Source organism: Strix aluco, chromosome 1, assembly GCF_031877795.1.
Source record: "Strix aluco isolate bStrAlu1 chromosome 1, bStrAlu1.hap1, whole genome shotgun sequence".
Taxonomy (NCBI): domain Eukaryota; kingdom Metazoa; phylum Chordata; class Aves; order Strigiformes; family Strigidae; genus Strix; species Strix aluco.
Genome location: NC_133931.1, coordinates 140,468,887 through 140,494,406, shown reverse-complemented (window position 1 = coordinate 140,494,406; position 25,520 = coordinate 140,468,887). Strand labels below are relative to the sequence as shown.

General features: G+C 42.3%; 1 protein-coding gene across 2 annotated transcripts in view; it reads right to left on the bottom strand.

Moving 5' to 3' along the window:
• Nucleotides 1-21,592, bottom strand: part of SNX10 (sorting nexin 10) — a 35,957-nt gene extending 14,365 nt beyond the window's left edge. The window contains exons 1-2 of one of the 2 annotated variants that reach the window (XM_074837782.1): nucleotides 21,516-21,592; nucleotides 5,383-5,438 (exon numbers count right to left, since the gene is read on the bottom strand). In XM_074837782.1, coding sequence (XP_074693883.1) covers nucleotides 5,383-5,406 — 24 coding nt within the window. In that variant the 5' untranslated portion in view covers nucleotides 5,407-5,438; nucleotides 21,516-21,592. Of the gene's footprint in view, nucleotides 1-5,382; nucleotides 5,439-16,222; nucleotides 19,004-21,515 lie in introns of those variants that run through there. The other variant, XM_074837788.1, reaches the window with a different exon arrangement.
• Nucleotides 21,593-25,520: the final 3,928 nt, after the last annotated feature.

Here is a 25,520-nt window from a genome sequence, read left to right as displayed (position 1 = left end):
TGAAAAGGAGTATTTCAGATTAAGTAATACTGTGACAAGTCATACATGTTTCATGCATGGGAGATTTGGTGATATCAGTAGCTACAAACTAAAAACCTAACATTCAAAGTCACACATGTAAGAGAGAACTAGGCTTTTCCCACCCTTGTAGTCAACATTCACAAAGAATGTGTTACAAACCTGCTCCATGTACCCAATACATACGTATAGCATTATATTTGCTCCTAAATTTCTTTTGTCATTGTACCTATATTTTTTAAAATCAAGTATTTACACCCATTGATTTCAGGGATTGGAGGAAAGTGCTCGGTACCTCAACAAGGAGCTAAAGAACTACCTCAGTTTTCTAAGCCCCAAATGACTCGCTCCAGCCAGTGGAAAAGGATGCAACACTATTAATTGCCCTGGACACACACAGATTCAATGCAGGGAATTCAAGGTCTCAAGTCCAGTGTCCCGGGTGCCATTTGGAAGGAGACAAATCCTCCACCTCTGCCATGACACTTAATGCTTCCTGATACACCAGGAACTTAAGCCATGGAGTATACCCAAGGATGCAGGACCCGGACACTGCTATATTCCAGTCACCCCATCAACCTGTCCAAGGAAGCAACACACCCATGCTGCAGAGTGTAATTCCCCATTTTTGGGAGACAATGATATAAAGTATTTGTCATAGAAGTTGTCATATACAGTCTATTTCCTTTTAATTTCTACTTTTATAAAATAATTTAGAGAAATACCGAAGAAGTGCGAGAGGCCTGTGGGCATTACTGTTATGTAACTGGGCATCACTAATAGGAAGAGGCTGAAAAATTACACGCTTTCAAGTATCCTTAGCTAATGACCATGTCATTGTATCATGTTTTTAAAAAAGAAAAAAAGAACACCACCAAAAAACCTTGGCAAATCTGTATGTTCATACTGGGATGGAAAAGGTTTCTTTAAAAAACAAAGTTTGAAAATGTGCCTAACTACCTGCTATTTCCCAAGCAACAAATAGGCTGTCCTACTTCAGTTGCTTAAATAAGCTATTTACCCAAAGAGCTAAGCCAACCACTTAAACAATGACTCAGTTAAAGAAAACTATCATTTTAAGCTGTAGATATATTCCCCCTGAGAGGAGGGCACTGCACAAGATCACCAGGTACAGGAATCAACTGTGGGAGGAATGACAGTGTCTCTGGTAAATAACATGCTTTTTCAGTATGACTTTGCATAAATCAAGAAATCTTGAACTAGAAAGGTCTCAAAATGTGTCTCTCCGTGCCCAAACCACAGATGTTAGAAAAGAAACCTTTACTCTTCAGCCAAGTCTTCTCCCCCCACCACCACACTTCAGCGTGCCACCAGCAGCAACCTTCAGTGGACTGACAGGAGAACAATGACAACCTTGAACAGAAAGATACTCTTTTTTCCTGAACAGTCATTGCACTCTGTACATGGCAGGGTGGTGTTCATGCTCTGGAATAGATCATTTACCATGCTGGTAAACGATGGTGATGTAAATGACGATTCCTGGTGGTCCTGCTTCAGGGATGGGGACCCTGAGGCCTGATGGCTGGATACAGCCCACAGTTTTATCTCACTTAGCCCAGCTCCTAGTCACAGGGGTGTTTTCTGTTTTATTGCTGGATACCCTTTTGATGCGTGCCATGAGCACCTTGCCAAAGAAAGCCTGTTTGAAGGGCTCTCACCACCTCTGCTGCTACTTTCATCGCTGAAGAGCACTGGACCCTGATTCTCCTCCACAGCTTTTTAACCCCATGCCAACATGGCACAATAGGAACAAATTAGCAGAGCTGTAATCACTTCTACCAGCTGAGGGTCATGCCTTTACTTTTACAAAAACACTCGTGGGAGACATGAGGAAGTTGTTCCTACTCCTGAGCAGATCCTGAGCAATGTGATGAACAACTGAGAAGAAAACTTATTTTTTTTCCACCTGCCTCACTATCATATTTAGCACACATATATAGACATAGCATATTTTCAGATCCACTGTAACATCTTTTCATATTCATAGTCTTACGTTCTCCCAAGTTTTTGTCTTCCCCAGCCTTCTATTTTCCTGTGTCCCACTCTTCCCCAGAGCTGCAACCACTTCTCCTAAACATACTTTCTTTTCTTTCCTGAGCACTAAATGCATCAGTCCTGCAAGTGGAAGAGGAATTATGCCAGGAAGCTTCAAACAGAACACTGCTCTCCTCTTCCCTTCAACTAACTGCTGCAGCTCAGGAGTCACAACTGCAGGTAGCCAGCTCATAACCAAACCTCGGTCCCCTTCCGCTAATCTACCACCATACTGGCTTCTCATTGCCCTTTCTTTGTCTAGGTTCCCCAAATTACTTCATTTCCAAGTAACCTTCTATAACCCTCTCCTTTGTACTGAATCAAAATAATCTTCGAAATAAAATGCTTCTTTCAACCTCTATTATACCAAAGTATTATGATTAAAAGTTACTATTGGATATGCTGTGAGTTAGCTACGGGTTACCTTGCAAGTCATTCCAGACCACATGATAAAATAGGCCCCGAGTTTCAATACTGAGGAAGTCAATCACCCTTCAGACTACACCTAGAGAGGAAAGGAGACCTGCTGTACACTCTGTGGCAGGCAGGTGTCTAGGCAGTGTATCACTGAGCCAAGAGTAAAAATGATCTGCGGTACAGCAGAGCACCTCTGCAAACTGCAGCCCTCACACACAGACAGCGTCAGCTCCAATTAGAAACACCAGGATTTTAGAAGACTGGGCATTTCTTTTTTTTTCCCCTTTATTTACCAAAGAATACTGAGGCTGAGTTCAGAATGAAGCAAGATAAATGTTAAGCAACTAGAAAAAAACAAAAATGTACAGCCTTTCTCAAGAGCTATGGTTACTTCCCCTATAAACATCTTGAATCCAGGAAGTGTTAATCCCAATTCCCATTACAATTTCTGCTGCTCTGAAACAGTGGCTTTGCACACACAGACTATCCCTCCTCTTTTGACCTTTAAGCCTTCTCCAGGATACAAGACCCCACTGGGACAAAAATATTGATTTAACCAAAGCAGCCCTAACTGCCAAGTAAAGATGAACACACACTGCCAGAAATGGTGCTTATACCTCCCTGTCCCTATAAAAGTAGGTTTGTAAAGGCCAATATTCACATGTAGGCTATACTAGGGTCCAAGCAGAGTTAGGTGGCAGAATACTCCTCTGGGAGATTGCTGTTGTATGATCAGTCCATCCTGCATTCACTCATCATAAAGACACCAGAATACAGTAGTTCTGGGCAATAAATACCTTTCTGCTCTGTATATACTCCCTTTCCTCCCCATCTTGCTATAAAAACTAGAATACTCTCAACAGGTGTGTCTATCTTCAAGTAACACACTGTTCACGTAGGGGAGATGAGGCTGACCTCTTCCTCCCACAGCCCACATGAAAACTAACTTCATCTTTTGTCACAAGACTGTATTGCAGTCCAGCCACACAACCTGAAAAGCAGACCCTGAGGAGAGCCAAGGTTTTAGGGACTTTTTACTTTTGTCAGCTGCAATCCTTTTCAAGGTGTCTTCTTCCCCCACCCAGTTCTGCTCGGTTTTTCCAGAATTGCAGATCTAGCTGTTACACCACATTATACAAACTTTCCATTTTGGTTTTTGTTTTTTAATGGAGGGGCACAATACATGCATATCTATCCTGCATTCAAGAATGGTGGGTGTCCTCTAACGCTTAAGGGGAACAATTTTCAAAACCAGAACTTACTGCTGAGAGTTCAAAGTGTCCACGCCTGGTCATGGAGGCCTACTGCACTGGGAACAATATAGACTCAGCAGAAAGGTACTGGAAGAAGTGGCATCTCCATTTATTCCTTCTCCCTGGAAACTGCTAAATTCATACGCAAAACATTTCCTATCCAAACTGCTAGTGCTATAGTTTTGATATTGAGCCCAGCAGCCACACCTGCTCAAACATCCTCATGAAGAACTTCAAATCTGCCCCAAAAGTAGTCGTAACTACTACAAATAGTCATAACTGCTTAACAAGCAGGCATCAGCAGCGCAGCTTCTCTGGCTGGATGTGCCTTTTAATTCCTGGCTAAAACAGTCAGTTTAGGCATGGCACTGGTGGCATTTTGCTACCCTGTCCTCAAGGCCTGGAGCAGTCCAAGTAGCTAGGGTCACACATAATGACAAAATGGCCAAAGTGACCCCCAAGCCTGGTTTACACCTACTTCCTTGTGGTTACAGTCCTATGCAAAGAACACGAGTGCTGACAGCAGAGGAAAACGGCAGCACTGAGGTCATGTAGACACAAGCACTGAGAACTGAAATGTTCCCACTTGGATTTGCCTCAAAAGAAAGAATACACCATAAAGGCAAAAAGCAGCTGAAGCAAACATAAGAAGTTTTGTTTTTTTTTTTTTTCTCCTTTCCCCACCTCCTTTCTCCTGTTGGAAATATTTCTGCACAGTACAATGGATTGCTCAGAAACAAGGACAAGCCAGAAGCTCTACTATATAGAATTTGACCACAAAAACTGTTTCTGAGAACTCTCTTTTTAACATTTTCCTATTAGGAAAATAGAAAATCTGACATGAAAACATCTATTTTTAATATAGGGAAAAAATCTACCACATGGAGGAGGAATAAAAATAATCTCACATTGGATGATTATTCACATTAATCATTCCAGCTGCATTTTAATTCAAATGTCTATGCTCAGGACTGTATCAGGTGATAAACTCATGCTCCACGGTGCCACTGTTACACATCTGATTAGTCAAAAACTCCTGAAGAGTCATTTTCCACAAAGCTTCTGAGAAAAATAAAGTTTCCCATCAGGTTGCCTATTAGTAAAAGGATCAACCACAAAGGACATGGGGACTTCTCATGCTGGGAGTTTTGGCATCTTCACTCCATGCACGCTCAGTAGTAAGGCTGATAAGAGACTAACAGCTGAACAAATTATTTTGTCTGAAACTTTTCATGTTCATTGGGACTGAGTAAAAGAGAATGTGCAAGTGTGATTCTTGTGGTCCATGCATCCGGTAATCAGAGTTCAGACGCAGCTCCAACCATTATGTCCTACAAAATAGCTGAAGACCAATGGAGAGCAGACTGAAATCCAAGTCCTTCTCTCCTGTCTCAGTGTCTGAGTCCCTTATGTACAGAGTCACTTACTCTCCTTCTCTCTGATCCAATGAATATTTGATTCTTCCATCAAACTTTAACAGAAGGAACCGGCACTGCATCGCTCCATAATATTCTGTAGCCAGGCAATTAAAAGCATGAAGAATACAACCAATCTTTCCTGGTCCATGGGAACCTTAATGAAATTCAATCCACAATGACCAACTAGAATCCTTTTTTATTAAAGCTTAGACATGACTTACTTGTTTTTCATGTTTCGGTGTCATCTTCACTGGTTTGTATTAAAATACAAATTAGCCTGAAAAAAAACCAAAACAGACATGAGATTGGCATTTAGAACATTCAGTAGTTCTCTGAACATCATTATCACTTTTGCTAGACATTAGTAGACACTGGGAAGAGCCAGGCACAGTGCCATATATACCAGAAAACATGTTTGCATTAACTATAGCTAAGAATTCATTAATTTAAAAAAATCCCATTTTAGAAGCACTGTGTTAGGCCCTGCGTGGGGCTATCTGTCATACATGACAGTCCAGCGATGCCTGTCCATCTCTGGAAGTCAGTGCTTTTCTTCATTGCTCCGAGAGCTGCCCTGAGGCTCATCCTTGCACCCACCTCCCACCAGCTCCACGCAGCCAGCATCCCCAGTGCACAAACACAGCTGAGGCAGTGCTGCCCACACCTTGCTCCCAGGCACCCAAGCACAGCTCTGCGTGACTGCAGCTGAGGCCCAGGAGATGCTAAAACATCTGAGTCAGCACAATCAAAAACCCCTCTCAACCGTTTCTCCGAGACAGAGATAAGCAGAGAACTGTTTGGATCCTGCAGGCTAGCTAATAACTCAGGCTAAATTTCACGGTGTCCATGGTTTTAAAACCTCTATGTAGGGAAGTGTATAATTCAACCAATCAAAAAAATCCCATCATTAACTTATGTTCTAAATCTACTTTTTCACTGGAAATCCTGGTAAATTTTTAACTACCTCTGCAGCCCTTTAAATCAGTCAGTTTGTTCTGGACAGGTATCCACATGGGAAGAGCATGGCAGCTTTATTCACTTGCTACTTACATACACACCGCCTGTCTAAAAACAACTGTCATGGGAAAAGGATTTGCGATTTGCCTTTCCCCCTTACCTCTCCCACATGCCATCCAGCCACTGCCAGCTAACACCAACACTGACCCTCAGCTACAAAAACAGCCTCTTGCCTCCTCAGCTGTGAAAAGTCAGCCTCCTCCTTCCAAACCGAGAAGACCCAAGCAGGATCCCTCCTTCACCCCAGTACGTCTCCCCACACAGGCTCCATGGTCAGGAGGGGTGCCACTCGAGCAGGAGAAGCTGAGCAAAATCCTCCCCGTGCATCCCTCTGGACAAACATGTCTAACTTTCAAAAAACAACTTCAACTATTTTAATAAAACAGAGCACAAAGATAAGCACACATATATTTCTTTGACTAGGAAATTATTTTGGACAAACACATCTTTGTCAAATTTCTATAGGATCAAGATACTCTGCCTCCAAATAGAAAAGTCCCTACACAGGACTTCAGACATCCTAAACGGTGTCATCAGTACGGTTCTCGTCTCTATAAAGGTAAGGCCACCATTTCGCTTCTGCAGCTAGGATGGCACTGACAAAAGCACAGAGGAATATCAAAAACACACTCCCAATAAATTTTCTTTTTTTACTCAATGTATTTATGCCTAACTGGCATATACACTCTGGGCTGAAGGCATTAGAAGAGCCTTGGACACTTCTTGCTGCACAGGCTCAGCAGCGCCAAGCAGCTCCGCAAGGGGGGCAGGCAAGAATTTGGCTCATCAGTTATAACTGCTGTTAATATCAAAGTATGTTAGGAGCCTTCCTTTCAGTAAGGATAAACAGCTTTTATCTCTCAAGAGAGTGCAAGCCCACACCACAGAAAACACTGTGCAGGGCTCAGGCTGTTAGAAGAGGATTCTGTCTGCTATCTCTTCCCACCGGGTGCAGTTGTAAACCTACGTAATTTTTTTGGGGGGGTGGGGGTGGTATCATCCCCCTTTCTGCTCTGGTTGAATGTGTTGGGTTTTTTTAAAAAAATAGCATTTTTTTCCAATTATATACCTTTATTCTATCAGATTCTGCAGCCTCTTCTCTCCTGTCTCTTAAGTGACTTAAGAAATTATGCAAGGCCAAAATATCTCATTCCTGACACTGTTAGTGAATGACAGGGCTGAAATAACACATTTCATTTTGTTGTCTGTTTTTCTAATGACCGAGTTATAGCACAGAACTGGTGCAGGATAGAAAGAACAGTTTAAACTCCAAACAGCCATCACAGTTTTCAATATTTAATGACTAAAATTAATATTTCAACACCAAAAGCCTTCCTAAAATATTTAAAGTACATTGTTTTTTCATCAAGTAATCTGAAAAAAAAAGGAAACACAAGCCCACTGAGATCACCCCAAGTCTGAGATCATACCAGTCACTGTCACCACTTGCAAACATACTGAATGCAGTATTCTGTCTCATAGCAAGACATATATTTTGGGACTTCTTTAACACACGTAGAAGCCAGTGAGGCAGAACAGTTCAACTGTCTGCTTAAAAAAATGTCTTTTTATCTTTAGAAAAACCCTACCCAAAATACTGGTGACAGAGTGAAACAGCCTTCAGAAGACAAACCAAAGGTTGCTGGTCTTTTTTCTCATTAAAAAAAAAATTTCCACTGAGAGAGAAATGTAGAAACCAGTGCTGGGAAAAAGAATCAAAAAAGGCAGTGGTAGATCTGTAGTTTTGATAAAATGTTTTCTGCTGTGACTGGGGAAAAAACCTCCATTGCTTTGAGGAAGTTTTTGTTCTGCTTCTGATCTATTATCAGTCTGAAGACTTCTTTTTTCTTAATTAGTTTCATATACTTAATGTAACACCTGCTCCTTGCAGTACATGTTTTTGACAGTTCTTAATTGCATAATCAACAAAACCACCAGGGAATGGCTCCACAACTGCCAACAACAACCACCCAAAGTAAAAAGATTACGTAGGATGACTTGCCATATTTCCTGTAACCTAAAAAAAAAAAATCCAGGGGAAAAAAAAACCCAAACCAAACAAACAAGTGCTGTAGTGCTTTTCTTAGGGGTAATAGATAAATCACAGAACATGCCTGCGTGCACCTATGTTCCTGAAAGGCAAGTCATCCATATGGATTTGTAAGGAAAATACACATGCAAGGGGTGATGGTGGGAGGGGGAGGGTATGAAGAATAGAGCTGTAATAAATTAAGATGCTAGCTCTGGAGGGTTCAAAAAAAGACTATAATAAACTCAGTAATCCCATGCTAAAACATAAGTAGTACTTTGATTCAGGATAGGACAACGCAAATTTCTTTTGGGGAGCATTTATTGATTGGCAGAAGCCTCAGGTTCTGGACTAATTCTGAAAGGTCAGTCACTGGCAGGGAGAGTCACTGCTGGGAAAAGAGCATCTGCAACTCTTGCACGGAGCAGAGGACCTGAGGGATGCCTGTGCCACTGCTGTTCCAAGGCAGTAGGAAATGGAGGAGATAAATCCCAACTCAGTAATAACTCACAGCTAGTCAGAAGCATGGATGAAATGTTATTATAGGTTTCAGATGAAAGGATAACAAGTGGGAGAAAGCAATGTTAACTTCCTTATGGAACAAAACTGCCTGGAATCATAAGACCAGCCATACTGTATATATCAATGCAAAGGTCCATCTAGTTCAGCAGTGACCAAATGGTGACTCATACTGGAACCTCAGAGTATAAGAAACAGTAAAAATTTTGAGTGCTTATTGCCCAGTTTTGAGGAAAAGATATGAAAACTACAGGTAGCATACATTTATACATATAAAATGTGCCATTCTGTGATGCCACACTGATCACATCATAACATTGCTTGGCATTTACAGGAATTGGGTACATAGCCATCACAGAACTACTGCTCTTGTTGATAGGAAAAATCTTATTCAAATTATGTTCCCCAAGCAGGGACTCCCAGTCAATCCAGAGTAACTCAGCCTCAGTGTAAGTGGATGTCTTCTACTTCACCTGGTCCAGTTTAATATCTGGGGTCAACTCAACTCTGCACATCAGAGGAGCCACGAGTTTCCTTCTGTCCCTCACTGTCCATGAACAGAACAGTGAGGACTGTAACTCTCAACTGTGGAGGACACAAAGCATCCTTCCTTCTTTCATCTACCCTGCTGGTTATCCACCTTGCATTCCCTCAGCAAAGCATCGTAAGGGTCTGCTTGTCAGAAGTGAAAAGAATATGAAAAACATCAGCATTTTCATCTAAACTCTGCACAGCACCCGGATGTCTGCATACCACTTAGTGAAGTTGTCCTGGTTTCAGCTGGGATAGCGCTAATTTTCCTTCTTAGCAGCTAGAATAGTGCTGTGGTTTGTATTCAGTATGGGATTTGATATGAGAAGAATATCGATAATGTGCTGATGCTTTTAGTTGTTGCTAAGAAATCAAGGACTTTTCAATTTCTCGTGTCCTGCTAGTGTGCAGGTACACAAGAAGCTGGGAAGGAGCATAGCCAAAACAATGGACCCAAACTGGCCAATGGTATTCCATATCATCTAATGTCATGCTCACTATATAGATAAGGATTGATCAGGAAGCTCACCCTGGCTTCTGGGATTGTGGTTTCAGGACTCTCTCTTCTCTGGGATCACTAGCCAGGAACAGGCTGGGCATCAGTCAGCGGGTGGTGCGCAATCACACTGTGCATTACTCATTTGTATTTTCTGTTATTACTATTATCATTATTATTTTAATTTCAATTTTTAAATTGTTTTCATCTCAACCTACGAGTCTCCTTACCCTTACTCCTTCAATCCTCTCCCCCATTTGCTGGGGGTGAGCGAGCGGCTGCACAGTGTTTTGCTACCGGCTGGATTTAAAACACGACAGAAGTCAACAAAATAAAGTACCCCTTGAGCAAATCCATCTCACTTTCCAGCCTCAAGGTAGCTGTTTTATCAGTGTTGTATTACAGTAGCAGCAGAATTGTTTCGTTGCTGAGCAGGAAACGAGGACACCATCTAAGTTGCTTTTAAAAGAACAAGAGCTTTCCAAATCAGTGACAGGATTCACAGACCTTCCTTCCAACAACAACGTGACGTAGAAATGCACTGCCAAAAATCATGCCTTTCCAGATGCACTCGAAATTCTTATTTCCAGCCGCTGCTGTCATGATGCTTAGTTAACTGCTCTTTTCCTATAGGATTTCACTCCATTTGGTTGCTAAATGCTTGTTTATGGCCACCAGGTATAAGACACTCTTTAAACACTCTGTTACTGCTTTTCCCCAACCAGCCATTCCCTTGTACTGCAATCTTCCTAGCTACTGAAACCTGTTTTTATCAAGACAATGAATTCAGGCCATTTAAAAAAAACTATCAAAGAAATTTTCATTAATTCCAGAGGAATGTGAAAATCAAAGAGTTAATCAAACATACGAATTTCCTTCTCTTCTCCAAAATACATACATGGCATGGATTGCGGTGTCAGGTGTGGGTCACAGACTTCCAATTACAGTGGTATTATACCACACTTTGAATTGCATCAACTTAATACCATATTGCTGGACACCAGTATGACTCACACACCAAGCCTCTCTCAAACCTCTAAAAGCCTAAAGATAAACAAGGAAGAAGTACTAAGAAATCTGTTCACAGTAGGGGAGAGCATCGAACGTGTCTTCACTTTCTTTTTTTTTTTTTTTTTTTAACAGTCTCAAATTGCAGACGTATGCTCAACCAAAGGACTTCATGCATATTCTGCAGTTTCAGTGGGTTGTTGATCCCAGAGCAACTATTACTTTCAGGTTTTCCCATTAGAAAATATTGGTAAGGCTAACGCTGGCAGATTGGGATTTTAGGCAATGGCTACAGAACTGTAATTGTGGGTCAAGACACTGAAAGAACAGTATGTGCCAGCCTTCATCATGGTAATCAGTAATTACTCAGGGCTGATGCTTGCCACGGCTTCTGCAGACTACCTGGGGACCGCTCAAAATTCTCCTGCAGCCCTGGCTCCTGTGTTCTCCAGGCAGCCTGTCAAGCTGGTCTGCCATGTGAGCCTGCCTTTCCTAACTCTTTGCAAATATTACAGTGCATAGTAAGTAGCTTAAACTACACTAAATGATTCTGTAGTGTAAATAATTGCCGGTTTTGTTGCTAGGGCATTTTCAGGAAGCCAACAAAGACATGAGGCAGTCTTTGAACAGAAGCACTGGTGACCTCCAAGGTAAAGTCTCAGTATGGCTCCAGAGAACTTCTGAGATCCTTTGAGCTAAGAGAAATCTGTTTCAGAATCAGCAGTCTGGCAAGTTCAATTATGTCTCAACTATAGCTGTATACATTCAACATGGAAAATACTGGATAAGCATTAGACTTCTTACCAATACTTATATAAATTAGAGTATACGACTGGCAGTAAAACTACCTTTGAAAACAAAGGGAAAGAAGCAAGTAATTTCCAGGCTAAATCCCAATTGCTGACACAGTACCCGTGTACTTTCCAAGTCAAAGTTCCGTTCAGTTACAAAAATGACAAGTGAAGATGTCCATGTTGTTCACTCACAAACCATACACACATCTTATTAGATACACCAATGAGAACTGGCAATATACAATCACTCACAGACAGAGAAGCCACCCCTAGATATTTTTATATGATGCCAATTACAAACAACACATTAGACAGCTGTTGCTTTTACAAACTGGATTACAAACCATAAAGAAGGTATTTGTAAAAAGAGACTAAAGTATCAGCATTTCAGAATGCTAATTAAAATCCTAAGAAAAATCTTAAATGCTGCTTCTGAAGAAGAGTTTATGTTCAGAGAATGTATGGTTTTCTTTCTTCCAAAAACTTCATATTTCTTACAGGAATTAAGTATTTCACTGCATTAAATCAAATTAAGTTGCCCTAAAAATATTATCGTCCCCAAGGTATCTCTCTGTAGTAACTAATTTTTACATATCATGAGGAAAGAAGGGCCGATGGCAGCTGTATCTTTCCTGCTGAGTAAGCAGAGCAAAAGTCAGCAAACGCCATGCAGTTTTATTGCAACATTTCTTTCTCAGTCTCTTATATGCAGAGGCTGACATCACCTGACCTTTTCCTTCCTGACTCACTCCCTGAAACACTTTGCATCTCATGTGCCAGAAGTTTCTCATTTTTTGCTCATTTTAAAGTCTTTTAATTTATGATATGATTTTTCTCTGCTGCTTGAATTGCTATTACATAGCACTACATGTTTTAGCTTGGCTTGCTTTCTGCTATGGATTTCCTTATTCTACCAAAACGGCTATTTTTGTGACACGCCACCTGGTCTCATCTAGGAAATGCTAGTGCTTGGTCTTGTCCCCAGAGAGGAAGCTGAAGCAAAAGCAAGAGTCTTGGCTGTAACCACAGAATTAGAAGTCCCAGTCTCATGATGTGAGTCTGGGGAGATGGCTGGGAAAGACCAAGCACAGATACAGTCAAAAATAAAATGAATAGTTAAGTAATAACATCCTGAGACAGATCGATCCTAAGCAATCTCTATAACTGCAGCTCAGAACAGTGGGGAAGATAGGAAATATCGCAGTCAACACAGTGCGCTCACCAAGCATTTTGACAGACTCTGTTCAAACTGTTGTGTTTCTTGGCTCTTTTTAAGTTGAGCAAGCCCATGAGGGATCATTACAATGGTCCAGCTGGATCAGCTATCCAGTCTCCCACACAGTAGCAATTCACTCTTCGGACTCTCTTCCCCTGAAGAACGCACCAGATGGCCCCTCGTGACAGCAGAAACCTATTGGTGTTGCATCTCTGTAGCTGCACCCCTATATTGCACTAGTTTATGAGCTGGATCTATCAACCATTAAATTAACCATTTAAGAACGTATTAAGAGTGATTTCAACTGGACAGCTTGTTTGTTCAGTGGGCTTTGTTCTCTTTCTGAGATAGCCTGTGGCAGTGGCATGAAAACAATATTTTAGAATTAAATAGCTTCTAAATAGTGTTACTCATTACTACAGCAGACAATTCTGAGGAGCAAACAGCATTTGGCCAGAGAAACTTTTCATGAGACTGACCAATAAGAAAATCAGGCTGAAAATCAGCGATTTATTCATATTCCTGGATCTTCTGCTTCTCATTTCTTTTGTTCCCACTAAATGTTAAGATGTGATTTTAGTTACTTTCATCCCAATACTCCTTTCAGAAGTTAGACAACAGCAAGAAACATGACAAACACACAAACATGGGAGGAAGAGAAGAAAAGCAGCACTTGGGTTTGAGTGGTCTGTGGTCATCAACAGCAAACACTGGCTCGATCAAGCAGCAAGAAGAGCAAAGGTAGAAAACTTCATGCCTGCAGGACAAACATGGCCCACAGCTTGCTTTCATGGTGCCCAAACCCACATGATATTTTTCTACCAATGAATTCAAGTAGACCACTAAGTAATCTGAAGGACTTTTTCTGCCTTTAGCTGGAGAAAGACTTCCCACTCATGAAGCAGGTGCTGCCTAAATTAGTAGAATGCACAGATTTAAATTCATTTTAAACCTGGTCAGCTCAGACTGTATTACAAGCCTATAGGAAAACAACGAACTGAGATGAAACTGGTTTAAGTTTGTGTTGTTTAAGTAAGGCTTATTCCAGGTTCACTTAAGTATATTTACTTCAGGCGAAAAAAAGCACAATCCAGTCTTAGAACAAGTGTCAATTTTACATAATCACACCTTTAGCTAAACCAGTTGAAACCTACACATTACGTATGGACGTATTTGAAATCCTACTTTCTGGTCCTACATGCAAATATGTAATAAACGTCTATCATGTGGCTGATGGGACCTGACAATCACCAAGAGATCCTCTCCAGCTCTACCATTCTGCAGAAACACAACGATGCTGTGGGGATAATAACTTTTCAGTCCAGGGCTACACATGCATCTCAGAAGGAAACCACAATCAAGGTAACTTGGCAAAACGAACGGCCCATGAGAGGCGGGAGCAGTACCGCACATCCTCCGCAGCTGGAAGCCCCATAGAGGAAAGTCTCACTGCAGGTATCCAGCCTCCTGGGTCACTGCCAGTAACTTTTCTGCAGAACTGATGCTATTGGGTCACTATGGCCAACAGAGATCGAATAACCATTACCGATGATGCGTTCTGCTTTACAGACGAGTTTCAAATCCTGCAGCGCTTTATATACAGGCAAGTGCTTTACATACTTGGAAAGCACTCTATAAAGATAGCATTGTCCTCGACAGAGTCTGTTTTATTGATCTAGCAGAAGAACAGGAAGGAGAATGGTTGTCATCTAGCATAAAAACAACATAGCTTTTGCAACTGTAAGAGCTAGCTATTAACTGACTACTGAAAACCAGAATTTCCTCTGCATTAGAGAGAATAAGGCTATTCAAGATTTGAAAGTTATCTAGTTTAGCTGAGCTTACGGGAAAAAGAGAGCACTCCTTAGAATTAAGCTTTGATAAAAATCCAGTGAAGGGATAATCATATACACTGAACCCAATCACCGTTTTCCACAGTGCCAACAGACTTACATTTAGATGTCTAGGACAAGTCAATTACCACCCAAGGTTAGAATGACAGAAGCTCCAATGACCCTCAGGTGGTCAAAATAATTCTGCAGTATTCAGAAACACGCTAGTGCTTGCTGCTGTCATGGTCTAAGAGCATAGGCAAGACAGTGCTGTAAGCAGAGATGGTGCCTTGTGTGAGAGATTAGAAGTATACTTGAAAATATTTCAGAGGCTATCCTAAAGCTGTGTTTTTTCAAGCAGACATGTTACTCTAATAAAATATATTTAATGTGCAAAACTTGCCTTGGACAAAGACCGGTGGCTCTGGAGAGCCTGGGGAATATGGAAGAATCATTTTTGAAAGAAAGTCATTGCTTATGCACATATACTACAGTATAGCATATTAATAGTATTTTTCAAATCTTATATTTAATTCAAGTATGTAATGACAAAAAAGAAGGCAAAATCTGTCTGTGGACTGAAGCCTGAAGACTGCCTTTATGTTTTCTTAAAGATAGTCCACAGTATTCCAAATAATCTTTACAGTTATCGTGCATTAGTTACAAGGTTTGGTGCATGTACTGAAGAGTAGTTTTCCTGAGAAAGTCAAGATGGTTTCTTTGCAAGGTGACGTGATCTATTAACACCTGCTTACCAGGGTTTGCATTAAACCCGTTGTGACTCAGCTTTGAAAAGCTTGCCCAAAAGATCTCAGATGGGAGAAGATCTTGCATCCCTATTCTAAGATTTAGCTTTGGACTACACAGCCAGTGTAGTCCTTTTCCTGGCCAGCAGGTCAAACAGATCTTCCTTCCAAACCTACCTGTGATAGAGCAAAATAGCAGTCAAAGCTTCCTTACAGACAAGCAGATTAGGAAGGCTTTGTTTCAGCACAAGTATTTATGTGTGTCAAACAGGGATATTTTGGCTATAAATCCTCTCTGATTCTTGGATCTTATTGCCCAAACCCAGTTTCATGTCTGGGAGGTGGAGGGACTGGTTAAGCCAGCCACCTGGCTGCCTTCCCCACCACCTTCACAGCAACCCCCACCTTCATCCGCCTGAAGAGGGGGAGACAAGGGGCTTTATCTCATCTGGAATGAGAGATTTGTCTTCCTGTTTCCCCAACAACCCTGTTGATAAAACTCCAAACAGTCACACCGCACCACACAGACGTAACAAATGCAACATAGTCATAAATTCTTGGGGAGCAGACCCACTGGTGTCACAGCCATTAAACGTCAGTCTCATTTCACATGTCTGAAGACATGCGAGGGTATCTTTGGGTCATGTTACTCTATGCCATGAGAGACAAGGCTATTACACTTAGCTGTTCTCAAGGCAAGCATGATTGCAGTGACACTACTCGCCATGTGTCTAATAAATGTGACTATTTATACATGCAAATGCCCAGCACGTCATCAGCTCTGGCATTATCAAAATGTCCTCCAGCACCCCAGACTCACAGCTATTTCCCTTCTCCCTGTAACCACTCCACCCACTCCCTTTACCACCTCACCTTTTCATGCCTCATTAGTAGAAATTCATTTCTTCTGGGAAGAGGCATGCCGCTTTTGGGAAAACAAAGCCTTCGCCTCTGGGAAGACAGCTGAAGATCTCACTAAAACGGGTACTGAAGTCATGACTAATTTAAAACCACACATCACCATTATGCAATTAAAACAACGAGACTATTAGAAGGCACAAAGTTATAACCTGGTGACTATTGTTGCACACATGGAGCAAGGTAGGTGAGCAGTTAGGGCTTCCCTAAGGGAGAGGAGGGGCAGGAACCTGAAGGATGTGTTGGCAGCACACACCCACACAGAGGTCAGGTATATTACTCACTGTCAACTTCCATAGTAAAATAAATGCTTTGTTGCAGTACCAAAACATCCGTTTTGCTTTGAGGCACAGGATACCTGTAAGTGAGTTTATCCTCCTAGACAACTCTGGTAGTGAAGAAAGGGAGAGGAACAAGTAATTTTCTTAAGCCACAAAACCTTTAAATACCAAGAAACGTGGATTTCTTCATACCACAAAAAGCAGGCATGTAAAGCAGATTGCGTTCTCTTTTTACACACAAGGGTTACCGTAGAGAAGATCCATAACAAAATATTGTTGGTTTATTTGTTCTTAAACAAATTAAAATCATCGGTATGCATCCTGCTAAAGGACTCTGTGGCAATCCATAACATCAATCATGTGAAGATGCTGGAGCAAAGGGAAACACCTTTCAAACTGAGCAAGTCCTTCCTTTCAGGCTAGGCCCACAGGTTGATGCTGAGTCATAAAGGTTTTTGCAGGGTTCATGTCTATTGACAATTTCCTCTGTGGTGCTGGCTGGGAGACATTTTGAAGTAACTCAGGCTGCAGTACCAGAGAGACATCATGTATATAGCATGCCCAGCAAAGTCCAAAAGGAAACTGATTCCTAGGAACAGAAGCCTCAAGGATTTTGTTATATGTCTTCACAGATTAGACCTCGATAAGAGAAATACTATTTTGAAGTTCTCCAGGTTGAAAGAGGATCACTGGAGGAACATGGTGGGAAACACAGGACAAATGCAATTACACTATTGGATTACGTTTTGTTAATCTCCCACTGATCCCCCTGTCCTGCAGAAATCTGGACAAGTAGGATTCAGTTAGCTAAACATGAACATTCAGCGTCTTTGTGGATGCTCACAAGGTGTCCTACTTACTCTTCAGCTGCTGCCCAAGGAGAAGGTGGATCAACTATAGGTCATGTATCATAACGTCAGACTCATACAGATGTCCTGGATCCCCTTGGACAGCCCCCTTGAAAGGCACCGGTCACCCACATCCAGGCCACCAACCCATGCCCAAGCTGTACTGTATAGAGATTTAGCACAGAATACTACAGATAAACAGATCCAGAGTCAAAATACTATGCACCAGACTTGTGCATTTAGTTCCCTGTAGTCAGTAGGCAACTAGAGCATGATTCACTTCTCTATCCCAAGAGTTATCCTACCAAGAAGTTAGGGAATTCCTATAGGACATGTAGCTGTTTTTTTCTCTTAGTATTTTTAGTATCAAGAACAAAAAAATTGCTGAGTTATTTTTTTGAGATAATAAAAAGATGCAAAATGTTTAGCAAGAAAGAAAAATCACAATATCCTAAATCAATCAGGTGTCTTTTCTTCTCTGCTTACAAAAGCCAAAAGCTTAGGCATACTACATACCACATGTATGGAAATAAGATCCATGTGATACATTGCAGAGAGATGGTACACCAAATTTGTCATCTGTCCTATCTTACTCACCTACTCCCAGGGAGCAAGGAACACCTCCAGCAGTCCATGCTGCTGAGCAAATGTTCACAACCTTTTTACTTTGGGATTTATTATAGTGTGTTTTCTGTTGTGTTGTAGTTTGTTGGGTTTTTTAAATCAGCCTGCCAGAGAAGTGTTTCCTTCTTTCATATGGAGAAATTACAAAACTGTACAATAAAAGCAGGGAAGATTGCAGTTGCCTGAAATGATGACAGTTAGGAAAAGTACAGAGCAAAAATCAACTGAAATAGGGCTGCAAGACTGATTCAGGCCTTTACAGTCAGAAGGGCCCAACTTCTGTATCAATATTCTTTACAGCATCTTTCACTCCACAGGATCAGAGGACCAGCAGAAGGGCAGGCAGAGGAGACCACCACACTGAGGAAGCACATTTGGTACCAGCAGGTGCAGCCCCTTGGGCCAAAGGCAATACAGCTCCAGGGCAGGGGCAAGAAGCCCCAAGGGGATGGAGGGAAGCCCCAAGGGGATGTGCGCTTGGGTTGCTTAACTAGGAACTGGATGCAGGAGGCTTCAAAATTATGACTGCCACAACCTTCTCTGGGTGGGAAAAGCTATTCTGTAAGAGATTCATGTGCAGAAGCATCACGAGATCTGTAAAAATTTCTAGGAATATAGCCTTTGCCCTTATTATGCTCTGGCCCTCATCTGTTCAGTGCTACTACCTTACATCAGTCACATCACCGTCGTGGCTAGATGGTGACAGTTCACCCAGAGAAGCCACATCACAACATGTTTACCAACTGCTGGCTTGATTTAATGCTCCACCTCCTCTTACACCTAAGAATTACTCAGTTTGACCCAAACTGCCAGTGTTTTTTGCTCTGTACAGCACTGTGCTTGGGAAGGGAAATCCTAAGACACCGAGAGCCTGCAGCACAGCAGGGCACCACTCATGTCTGATCCCTACACTGCACCTACACTAAAATTATGACAGTACCGTGGGCATGCAGCAAGCACAGAGGTAGCTTAAGCAGGTACACCAGGGTTGGTGAAAGGCACTACCTTCAGAATAGCTGCTCTTCAGGAATTAATGCGGAAAAGCATAGCTGAAAACAACTCTTCAGCCTATTAGAAGATGTAAGGGAGGGGCTCTGAAGAGTAAAGGCAATGTTTACTCATCTCTGCCTGCAAGTAGGAAACAAGGGAAAACAAGAAAACTGAAAGTCTGTTAAGATAGGATCTAGGCAGTATTTCATCTAGGCAATAAACACAGCAATGCAGTGTTGTGATACTACTCCAGCTTTCTGCTGGGCTATCCCTGACTGATTGTACCATAAACATACCTTGAAAGAAGAAAAAAAAAAAAGGGCAAAACCCAAAACAAACAAAAACCCCCACCAAACCTGCATCATTCAAATAAATTAGTAGCTTATTCAAACATAAAAAGTATTGCGGTAGATTCTATCACAAACCAGCTAATTTTAGGAAAGAGCATCTGCAAGCTGGCAACTGCCATTTTGCAATGGTATAAAAGCATGAATCCTTAATTCCAGTAGCTCAGCTGATAAGTTAACTTCAGTTAAACTATAAAGACATAAATGAAAGAGAAAGCATGATACCAATGTAACTTATAATGGGTTTGCCACTTGTAGGAACATCTGGAGGTACTTGATTAAACAACTATTTTTGTTTATGTTCACAAATAGTGTCTTGTTTTCTATTTCATAAATTCTCTGGGACCAAGCTCTGCCTTTTTGCCTATATTTGCACAGCTTCTACTAGGGAGCACAACTGGATGAGGCTTCCAGTGCTACTGTCTTCTAATTACACTATAGTATTGGAGAGATTATGTTGTTAGTACCTTAGCAGTAATATTTTCAGAACGTTTTTCTCCTTTAAAAAAACTCCCAAAACTTAAATATACTTATTTTCCAAATAAAATTTAAAATCTTAATAATCTATACTAAAGTTCACATATAAGCCCTTAAAAGTATATGAACACAGACATGGTGCACCAGTGCAAGTTCTTTACATTAAAATTCATTAAAAGGTAAATACTTTTTGGGTTCAATATAAAATATAAATGACAAACAAGAGACTTCTGGATTTCAGGTCAAGCATTATAAATAATATCCGAGGCTGAAGTAGACATAAATATTATTTTCATCTTTTACACAAAGAAAACGCTGTTTTTCTAAAGGAAGTCCAGTTTTCTGTCATTCAGGAAAGCCCTGGCTTGCATTACTTTTAGTTTCAGTTTTCCCTAGCATGAATAGGCAGACTGTTGTCTTCACTTGAACCCTATTCTGTCCATGTGAGAAGTAAAGTGAGAAATGAGGACTCAAGCCGCTGTTTTCCTTGGGCAACGGGTGATGCGGACACGTGCTAGGTGGGAGCTTCAAATGCACCCGAGCGGGCCAGACCCCGATCCTCAGTGGCTTGGCTCCACACCTCCATCTGCCTTCACCTTTTCACCACTGCTAGCAGAATTAGGCAATATTTATCTAAAATGGCCACACCCTCACGGGGGCTGTGAGAACACCCAGCCCCTTGCACTGATCTGATGGTGACCGTGTCTCTACAGGGCGATCCCAGTGAGCGGGTGTGAGACAACAAGCAAACACAGGCGACCCGAGGCGGCCCACGGGCCTCTGTGCTTAACCCGGGTACGTGGCCCAAGGCAAACCCAGCAGCAACTTTGGTTTATCAGTCGCTTAGCCTTCATTGCACACCGTGTTTGCAGAGCTTTCTTTGTATGCAGCTAAAAATGCTCAGGCTGCTTACTTAAACAACACACTGAATTTAAAAATAATAAGGCAGTCTCCTGACTTCAAAAGGGTACGAGCACGATGTATTTAATACAAAATCATGTCATTATATACATTAAATATTTATGTATTATTATGCACAATATGCATGATGATATAATGTATATGCATGGTGATATAACGTATATACGTGCAGAGCTTTTGCACATCCATATAAAGATCACAGTTGCCAAAGGTGGTGGACTCGCTTTAGCAAAACAAAAACGGGTGGTTCAAAACAAGCTTAGCAATTATTTAAACCAAAGTTTCTTACTGCCTGCTGTTAATCATTCCTAAGAGCAGTCACTTCCACAGCTGTAAATCACAGCGGAGTCCTAGATCAAAGACCGGGGGAATAAACACACTAAAAGACCGGGAGGAGCCAAGCCCTACGGCAGCCGGCAGCGCTACAACCGGGCTCGCTGCTCGGACCCGGGCTTCCCAAGCCGCTGTCTAAACCCCGGCTTATTGTAACGAGCTCAGGCAGCGCCGCCCCATCACCCGCAGACCGGCTCTACACCCACTCACTCACCCACTCACTCACTCACTCACCCGCGCCGCCGCCGCCGCCGGCGGCAGCTACAGACGCACGCACACGCACGCACGCACCGCCCGAGCAACCCCGCCCCGGAGACCCGCTGGGCTCTGCCGCTGCCCCGGTACCGGACCGGCGCCCCCCGAGCTCCCCAGGAGGCCGGCGGGGCTGACACCCGCCCCCGCGCGCCGCCGCCGCCGCCCCACTCACCGCGAGGTCTCCCCCCGCCACCGCCGCAGCCGCCGCCGCCGCCCGCAGCCCCAGCGCCGCCGCTCCCGCCGCCGCCCATAGGCCAGGAGGAGGCGTCGCGTCACCGGCGGTGGGCGGGGCCTCGCTCCCCCGCCCCGCCCACCGCCACCCCCGGGCGCCGCTGTCCCCGGAGGCACCCGCCTGCGCGGGGGGCGGGTAAAGGGCGGGTGCGACTGCGGGGGACAGGAAGGGGAGAGGGACCGGGGGGCGAGGGGCAGCTCCTCGGCTCGGCTCGGGCCCTGCCGTGGGGCAGCGGGCGGGTCTCCCGGCGCCGGCTGCTTTTTGAGCCCCGTGTTCTGGAAACCCAGAGGGGCAAAGAATGGCTTTCCTCAAAAAGAGTCGTTTTTAGGAGCCTTCTAGTTAAGGAGGGAAAAAAAAGAGAGAAATTAAGATTGCTAAATCCGATTAATTAATTATTTTTAAAGGGTGAATAAAATCTCTCCTGAAGGTTTCTCAGCTTTTATTTTCAACTTTACTTGATTTCTCAGGAAATCAAAATACTAGTATTTCTGTTTCCTTACCGGTTTGGTTTTGTTTTGGTTTTGTATTTTACCTAAATCACGTCTTTGATTGCTAAATGTTAAAGTTCCAGGATTTGAAATACATGATTAACATTGTGTGGCAGTGCTTGGAGATCGTCTTGGAAATAGTAGGGTAATTTTACGGCACATCTCTGGAACCTCAGATTCCCGAGTTTTGGAATCTGACTTCTGAAAAGGAGCTTAACAAGCTCGGGGAAATAATACATCTCTGAGAATCCTTGTCTCTTGTTGCTGAGGCTGTTCTTGTGTGCTGAAATTGTTTTAAGATGAATAAATAAAGTTCCTTGGGAAATATCCACTAATGAGAGTGGAAGGAAAAGAGTTAATTTTCTGTTACAACAAGAAGTAGTAAGAGTTTCTGCTTCTGAAGAGCTTGAATGATCTTTACTTATCTATGTACTGATAAAGAGTCACCAAAGAATCTGAGCAACTTCTGTTTTAAAAAGGAGAAATAATTTTAACACATACTTCCTTCATTTCTAAATACTGAAAAGCCTAGAATCCTTTCTTAATCTTTTTATGTAAACTATAGGCTGATTTTTCCAATAAGGTGTTAAAATATGAACCAAGTTCTAGGATATAAATTCTAAAAGAAAATAATAATTATTAATCTACCTTGCATGCCCCAAACTTTCATCCGGTAAGAGCACTTAAGCAAAACACGACAGAGACAGGTAAGAGATCAATATGAACAACTGTTGATTCATAGTAACAAAGTACAGAGAATTACAGGGGTGTTACATGAGGTGTCTGCATCAGTCTTTTTCCAAAAATACTTGCCGCTTTTGGTAATGGTGGTTCAACATTGCTGGCAGCAGAGACCCGGTGTGATTGTAGACAGGGCTCCAAGCAGCTGCTGAAATTTGTCCTGTAGAGACAATTTTTGCGGCAGGATGGTGGAAGCGCCAAGGCTGGACGTCACCTTTTTTGCTATTACTGTCAGATGCTGTGCTGAACAGCGGCTCTGTGCAACTGTCCTGTCTGACAAATGATTCACAAGGAAGGATAGCATAGGAAAAGACCAGAGTGAAAAGGAACAATGAGGCTAACTGGCAACCAAATAGCTCTCTGCAGCACTGCTACTATAAACTAATTTTCAGGAATCAGATTTTTTTTATAATCTGGCATAATAAAAAATATTATCAATGAGATTTATAAATCTTAGTTATCTCTGCATAAATGTGAAATAGTGCTACCTCTAAGCCACACAATTTTGCCAGCAAAAAATCATAATTAGATATATTTAAGTTTAGCAAACAGAGGCTGTACAGGCAAATGTTCTTAATGAAAAAGGAAAGAACAGTTATGACAGGGAACAAATTTTTCGTTTGAAAAAGGTCTGTTCAAACTTCCTAACTGCTTATTTATAGGGTGACAATCCTTAATTCCTTTTCCAGACACTTTTTGTTCTGTCCCACTTCACTGTCATACTGAATTACCACCTTTCATAAGCATATGATGTGCAGATATATTCCAGGAAAGAATGGAGACTGGAAGACAGCAGACCTTACTAAGATGACTGTTTGTGGTGAGCAGCAGAATGAACACGTGAATGATGCTCCTACAGAACTTTTCTTCCTTCCTATTTTTATAGGAAAGCTTGCATCAAAATGACCAGATGCCAACCATCGCAATATCCACATTTTGTGGTCCTGAAGTGGAAGATCTGTCCAAGACCTCCCTGACGAATTTCCTCAAAAGGATGAGTCTCTTTTTCCATAGCCTAGTTTGGTCAATGCAGTTTTTTTTCTAGCATAGACAAAATTTTCCTACTCTCATTCATCCTCATTGATGTTTCCTATTTTATGTTCTGCTCTCCATTTACTCATGGATGATGGGGGCCGTATGCTCCAACTCCTTTTTCTTCTTTCTTTTGCTGGGAAAACAGGCTCTTGGTTTGCCCTGAGCTATATAATGCTGTCTGGTGAGAGAACCAGAGGAACCTGTGGGTTACTGCTCAGAGCATCTACCATTGGACCTACTGCAGGGGAAATAGCTATCAGCTCAACAGCAAAATTCAGGATTATTGCAGCTGCTAAATAAAAAAAAAGAAATATAGCATCCTAGGAAAACACCAGGAAAGACTGAGGAAGCAGAAGAAAAATAGGGGGGTGAAAAAGACTGAAGGACTGGAAAAAGGGATTAATATCGTGAGGAAAGGGACAGAAATCGAAGGTAAGGGGGAGTTTTAGAAAACTGGTGGTGCCAATTTAATTCTGTGACCAGTTGAGAATTTGCATAAAGGAAATTCCTGTGCATTTTCTGTGAAGATCTCATACTCATCAAGAGAAGTGTGGCCAACAGGTCAAGGGAGGTGATTCTCCTCCTCTATTCCCCTCTCGTGAGATCCCACCTGCGTAAGAAAGACACAGAACTGCTTGAGCAAGTGCATAGGAGGGCCACAAAGATGATCGGGGGGCTGGAGCACCTCCCTTATGAGGACAGGCTGAGAGAGTTGGGGTTGTTGAGCCTGGAGAAGAGAAGGCTCTGGGGAGGCCTTATAGCGGCCTTCCAGTACTTAAAGGGGGTACAGGAAAGATGGGGAGGGACTCTGTATCAGGGAGGGTAGTGATAGGATGAGGGGTTACAGTATTAAACTGAAAGAGAGTAGATTTAGATTAGATATAAGGAAGAAATTCTTTCCTGTGAGGGTGGTGAGATACTAGAACGGGTTGCCCAGAGAAGCTGTGGCTGCCCCCTCCCTGGCAGTGTTCAAGGCCAGGTTGGACGGGGCTTTGAGCAACCTGGTCTAGTGGAAGGTGTCTCTGCCTATGGCAGGGGGTGTGGAACTAGATGATCTTTAAGATCCCTTTAAACCCAAACCATTCTATGATTCTATAACTCTATGCTATTTTTGTCCAGCTTTTTTCACACCAGTGGCATTGTGTCCTGACATGATGTCCAAGAACGCGTTTGCATCAAGGTGTTTTGTGAGCCTTTCTCGGGGTGCAGCTATACTGCTGGTATGAATGATGTGGCCTGCTGCTGGCACTGGCTGACCTGCTGCTCTGAGGAGACTTCTTTCTCTGTGCCAAGAACTTGCCTCTCAACACTGTGATAAACTAATTGCACTTCAGGGAGTTACTGAATCTGTATCAAGTATTTTCTCCATGTTTCAGCCAAAAAAATGGGGACTTTATTCCACAACATCTCTCTCTTAAAATTTCCACTGAAATAAATTATTATTCTACTATCTTGACATCAGTCTGATTTATTTCAGATTAAATCTGCCATAGCCATGGCCATCCATTTACTCAGAAGGGCAAACTTAAGTGTGCGTTCATCTACGTTAGCATTTTGTTTCAGATGAGATATGTATTTTTTGAAACAAATCTCTGGTTTCCCTCCCTTCGTGCTCTTTTGTTCATTTTGTGGAGGAACCCCAGAAGACACAGAAGAAACATTTCACCTGAAATGTAACCAA